The 6,000-nt window shown below is 36.8% G+C and overlaps 1 protein-coding gene across 1 annotated transcript in view; it reads right to left on the reverse strand.

The window, feature by feature from the left end:
- LOC149258688 (uncharacterized) overlaps positions 1-5,299 on the reverse strand; it is a 57,055-nt gene extending 51,756 nt beyond the window's left edge. Inside the window, exons 1-2 of the mRNA XM_089415804.1 lie at positions 4,672-5,299; positions 4,104-4,316 (exon numbers count right to left, since the gene is read on the reverse strand). Of these exons, the coding sequence (XP_089271930.1) occupies positions 4,104-4,316; positions 4,672-4,875 (417 nt within the window). The 5' untranslated portion in view covers positions 4,876-5,299. The remainder of the gene's footprint in view (positions 1-4,103; positions 4,317-4,671) is intronic.
- Between the last annotated feature and the right edge of the window lie 701 nt (positions 5,300-6,000).

Consider the following 6,000-nt stretch of genomic DNA (forward strand, 5'->3'; position numbering starts at 1 on the left):
TAAGTGATGGCCTTCTTGTTCAATGCCCCAAATATGTGCAAACACTAAATGCATGCCCTTAGGATTCCCCTAGGTCGGTTTTGGGTGGTCTCTCATAGAGCTCGAGTAGACACTGACAACCACATTCTGTGGTTGAGCAGGATTCATAAGCTTTACTACCATAGGAGCCCAAAACTAAGAAAACTCATTTCTTGATGTCCCATCTACTATGAGATCTATCTTGATACTATTGCTTCTTTTAAGAATTAGGCAACTTCTTCTCCACTCTTTTTCCCTACCGCAACCAAAGATGCATCACTCTCTTCATAAGAGAAGTGCTCAAACACTCATCTTACATGCCACATCTCAACTAGAGGATTTTTGGAGAATCACCTCATACTTCTCAGTTGCCTGTGCAATTGGGAATAAGCAACAAGTACAAACCCATGATACTTCCACATTGATGAGACCTCATACTTCTTCTCAACCCCCCTAAGGGGGTCAACCAAACTCCTTGAGAACCATGAGGAGCTTTCATTCCAAATGACAAGGCATAGACCACAAACCAGCAGGAATCGGTTATGAACATATTGTTAGTTTATGTAGCTCGAATAGGTGTTCTAGTCTCAGATGGTGTCCATGAGGATAAGGAACACAGTGGGTTAATTTTCTCCAATACCCAAAAAAACATCTAAGGAAAATTATCTTAATTAGAATTAATTAGCCAAGTTAATATTTTTCGTAAGTCTAACTTAGGGAAATGGCTTAATTAAACGAAATTAATTGAGGTAAATCAATTTTCTTCTATTCTTCTAGAAAAGTCATGTGATGGGGTCGAGATGATTTTAGCCATTGATTGTGATTAGATCTTGGTCATTGATTCGTCAACGAGAGATTATAAGAGAAAATCAATCGGCATTTGGAGATCACATCGAGACACAAATTTGCAGAGATAGCAAGGGCGCAATGATAGCGTGAGTGCACTAGTAGAACAAGATCAACAATGATTGAAGGGAGAGTTGCCAGAGGGAATTCTTCATGGCGATTACTAGTTTCCCAAAGTTAGAGGGAGATCGATTTTATCTGCAAAGAGAAGATGAGTTTCCAACAATGCAAATTGCTTCAAAGAGGCCAAGTTGAAGGAGCAAGGAGAAATTTGTCAAAGTGATCGATTTGCACAAAGGAAGCCAAGTTTACCAAGAGAAGCTGAATTCCAGAGGAGGCCGAGTTTATTTTCAGCCAATACGAGTTTACCAAAGAGGGCCGAGTTGCCAGGGCCGCACGTGTGATTTGATTCAGTGAACCAAAGCGAAGCTGAATTGAATTAGAGGGGCCGAGTTGTCTCCAGGAGGTCAGATCGACTTTCAAAAGTGACAAAAATACATTTTTGGAGGTTTGCTAATTTACGACAAATAATTGTAATTATTCAATCATTGAATTTTGCTGAAGAATAAATAAAATACTCATTTGCAAAACTAGTTTTCCCTGCATTGGGGTTTTTCCAGGGACATGTCCAAAAATTTTGGTGTTCATTATTTGTGTGTGTGCAATAGTTTCTCAGTTCCTATGGTTTATTTATTTTCTGTGAAGTTGCAATAGTATTTTATTCAGCATTTGCTGCAAACAAATTGCAGAAGATATATAATCAAATTGATAGAAGAAGAAGAATCAATAGTTGCAACAATATTAAAATTTCACACATATGTAGAGGTGGGTTCCCCCACCCAACACACTATTGCCTAGGTTCAATCAAGCAACTAGGTTTCTATCCATAAATGCTTCCCCGTAGTTTTCTATGTTAGGAGAGTTGCTCTTCCTCGCTCTTGCGCTGCCCTAGGATCATGCAACCAAGCCCCCTAAACCTAGGTCACTCCTTGAAGGATATCATCTGCCAATACATCAACCTTTTCATAGTGCTTGATGACTCTAATGACAAGCCTACTTTGTGGCCCTTCCAATCATCCTTGACAACCATTTCCAACAAGCCTTGACATCCTCTCCTTTGCCCGACACTAAGATTTCAAACCCTATAATATTTATTATACCTACACCTTATCCTATATTCTCTCTTCGCCACACATTTAGCACTTTGTTTCCAGATATGGACTTAGATCTTCATGTTTTTATGCTTTGATCTAAGAGATGCTTTTGCACTCCCACTTTGTAGCTACTCTAAATGTATTGTCTTAGTCCCAATAACCTCCTACTTTTGTGGTCATTTATTTTAAATTATCTTAACTTATTACCATGACTAACATCTATTTGTTATTTTAATGTGTTTACCTCACTATAGTCCAACAATAGTTCAATAGTATACTAGTTGTGCGCATATCCTATCATAATATGCTAGCAACAGTACTCGATAGTCACTAGTGATATTCAATGATACTTGTCAAGCCCTTGGTATTGTTTCTTTACAAACAATAATAAAAGAAAAAAAATGTAGTATTTAAAACCAAGGAAAAAAATTATAAAGGCCATGAAAAAAAAAGAAACCTTGGATAAATAACTAGATAATTGTCAAGACCTTTTCACATTACTCTAACTAAACAAAAAATCTTTACTTGGGCAAGTTTATTTTACCTCCAAGGTTTCTTTCATCCTCCATATCCATCTAACCTACATGCCCGATTGAGAGGAGAACACCAATTGAAGAATACTATTGATAACCTCAAGGATGCCATAAGCAAATCTATTGATGTCCAAGAACAGGTTCACCCTGCTTACCAATCTTACATTTGAATAAGAGGATCATGTGAATGGGAAAAAAATATCAATGAACTACTAGGATACCATGTACATCACATTAACCCACTCCTTCTAAGAGGCCATACATCATAATACTACTGTACCTCCATCTTACTCTGCAGTGAATACAACTAACTACGAAAATTTCGTCTAATGCATCTTGAACCACACATCAGCTCTACTTCTCAAAGGTCACCCATCCAACAACTACAGCCTTATCTCCAAAGTACCAATTAGTTATATTCACATTGTCATCATGTTCTTAGAGTTGATACAACAACCTATATTACATGGGACAATGAAGCATTATCGTAATCTGTTGATTAGAAAACATTGATTCGTAACATTTATACCTTCTGTCTCATGACTGTATCAGACAGCAGTAGCTGTAAAATTTTAAAACCCATGGATCAATTGATTCAGACATTTGAAGAATAATATTTTTCATTTTAGAAAGTATACATGCATCATTGAAAAGAAAGAAGCTCAAAACACTTTAGAAAAAAACTTCAACCAGATCCTTCATAAAGCAGCACAAGAAACAGTAGATATATTACATACATTGAGATGAACAAAAGATAAATCCTCTGAACTTATCAGAGCCTTATAACTGAAACAAATTACAGGTTTGAACAAATTTTTGCTGTAGAAACCGGTCTTGTGAATTTTAACTGAAAACACTTCGGTATAAACCAAATAAAGAAAGATCCCTGCAGCCACAGGCCAAATAGAGAAGAACTGCCACAGAAAGGCTGAAGAAACCATGGCCTTGTTGAATAATCGCAAATGAAAACACGATGAGACATAGCATGCAAGGGTCCGTAAGAAGTCCCCACGGAAGGTCCAAGTGATAATATATTACCATCTTTACCAACAACCAGGTTGAACACTTAGGGATTGCCTTGTGCATACTACACAGTTTGCCTTTGAGATGTGCACGGTGAATGACAAAGAGTAGCAACGATGCATAAGAAATAGAAAGAAGAGTCAAGAAAGCGTGGATATAGCATTACTGAAAAATACCATGTCAACATTGACCACTCTAAGGGCCACTTCCTAGAAACTGAGTTCTGCTAAATTTGGGTAAGTAGTGTGTTTTCGTTTTTTATTTCCTTTTATTCCGATTTTGCCCTGGCAAAGCTCAGGGCTCAAAAATAATTCCGTGCTTGTTAAGGGCACCCATGTTCTCACAGTGACTTAGTCGCATTGCATCAGGTCATCCACTCAGCATACCAATGTTAACTTACCGATTAATCTTACAATGTATGGAGAGATGCCCTAACAAACATCTCTATCACCAAAAACAAGGAGATACCCATGAACAGAAAGCATTGAATCAGAGTACAAAAGCCTGACTAGGTGATTGAAAAACATACCATTTTCGGAGGCACTGGGTCCTTCTCAACCAATCTGAGAGACATCTTGGCGATCTCTGAAAAGGCATGGTCCCTGACTCCTGGAGCTTCGTTCTCCAGTTCTTCATATGCAGCCTGAAATGCTTCTTGCCAGAAACTGCTCAGTTTCAGACGAGGGTTGTGTATGTATATATCCCACATATGACGAACTATCTTCTCCCTGGCCTCTATCTCCTGCCACCCCCATCACACGGAAATCCCATATCAATTTCACTACCAAAGTCAAGTACATTGTGCTTAAATTTGCATGACAAAAAACACCAAAACCTGTAACTACGATGAGGTTCAACGAGATTTATCATTTATACGCTGCTGTACTCAATATCAATAAACCCCTTCAGCTAAACTCTACCGAGACTCGTTTTACAGCAAAACCCAATAATCGTAATCATGTTACCACTCATACCCAACTGTATGAATTTTGTTACATACATACACAAGTGCTTGAAAGCTCAAGATCCATGAGACTAAACTTGGCTTGAGCATAGATCTGTGAATAAATATGGAAAATAAAGCAACTATAACTTACCAAAACATCAAAGTCATCCAGCAATCTTTTGTCAAGCTCGTCACTAAAGAGCATGAGGTTCCCAGCAGACCATTTGAGGCTTGCACTGCCTGAGAGCATGGACCAGAATGCCAAAAGGATGATTATGGCCAGTGCCCAGAATTTGTACCTCCCTTTGCCCAAGAGAAAATTCTCCTTCTCTTTTACCACTTCTCCTTCCTTCATTGTTCTTCTTCTTCTTCTTACAGAGGTAACAGGAAGAGTACTTTGTTTTATTTGTCTAGTTTCTAAACCTGCAAACAGCAGAGCTGTTCCTACTTCTACTGCCGTTTTATATTTATTGGGATGACATCAAGTTTTTCCTGGTATTTCTGGGACAATCTTCCGTGTTATCTTGGATATGGATTACAGTAATTTATTGCATGACACTGGCTCCTCTCCAAATATCAACATGAACAATGATTGGAGCGCAATGGCCATTCATTCAGTATCAATTTGCGGGTTGGATTCTTTTCTGAGTCGGTGATGTGATGGTTACATGACCAAATTTGAGTGCCGACTCCCAGACCTGAAATTAAGCGCGTGAGACGAAAAATTTTCCAAAGTGGCGGTAGATGAGCTCACTAAACCGCGGTGATTCTCAGCGTGTAAAATACTACTCCCGGCTGTCTATCCAACAAATAAATATTTCTCGCTACTGACTGTCTACCTAACAAAGAAATATTTCTCGTACTTGCTTCAAAATATATATATATATATAATTGGTAAAGAATAAAAAATATAATCTCAAAATTATGGAAGGGAGGCCTCAAATTTCAAAACTGTAACCACCTTTTCTGCGAACACCGAAAAGGTAGTACCAACTACACAACAAATGAAATCAATTTGTGCAAACATTAAGCCATAAATGCCACATGGAAGCATATATACAGGTCAATATCATAATCCATTGCCATTAATTTTTCTAATCATATTATCCACTTAATAATTTATTCATTAAATTTTTTTCGTTTAGTTTACTTAACGGATGAAATAGCTTATCTTAGGTTTTTTTTATAGTTGATTTAATTTAAAATTTAGTAAAAAAAAAAAAAATCATAAATTTAAGTTATTTACTTAATTTGTAAAGTTGAAGAGTTTTTTAAAGTGTAAAATTTATTTATATATTTAAAATTATATTTTATATAAATAAATAACAAGAAATCACAATATTACTAATTATATTATATTTCAATAAAAAAAACTTAATATTTTAATTTAATATTTCCAATAATGGAAAGAGAGATCAATGTACCACTTAGTTACACTTAGTTATAGTAGAGATGTAATGGGATGAGGTTCATCGTCAGG

Source organism: Pinus tabuliformis, chromosome 6 (assembly GCF_031772625.1).
Source record: "Pinus tabuliformis cultivar Carrire ecotype Pingquan chromosome 6, CPIR1, whole genome shotgun sequence".
Taxonomy (NCBI): Eukaryota; Viridiplantae; Streptophyta; class Pinopsida; order Pinales; family Pinaceae; genus Pinus; species Pinus tabuliformis.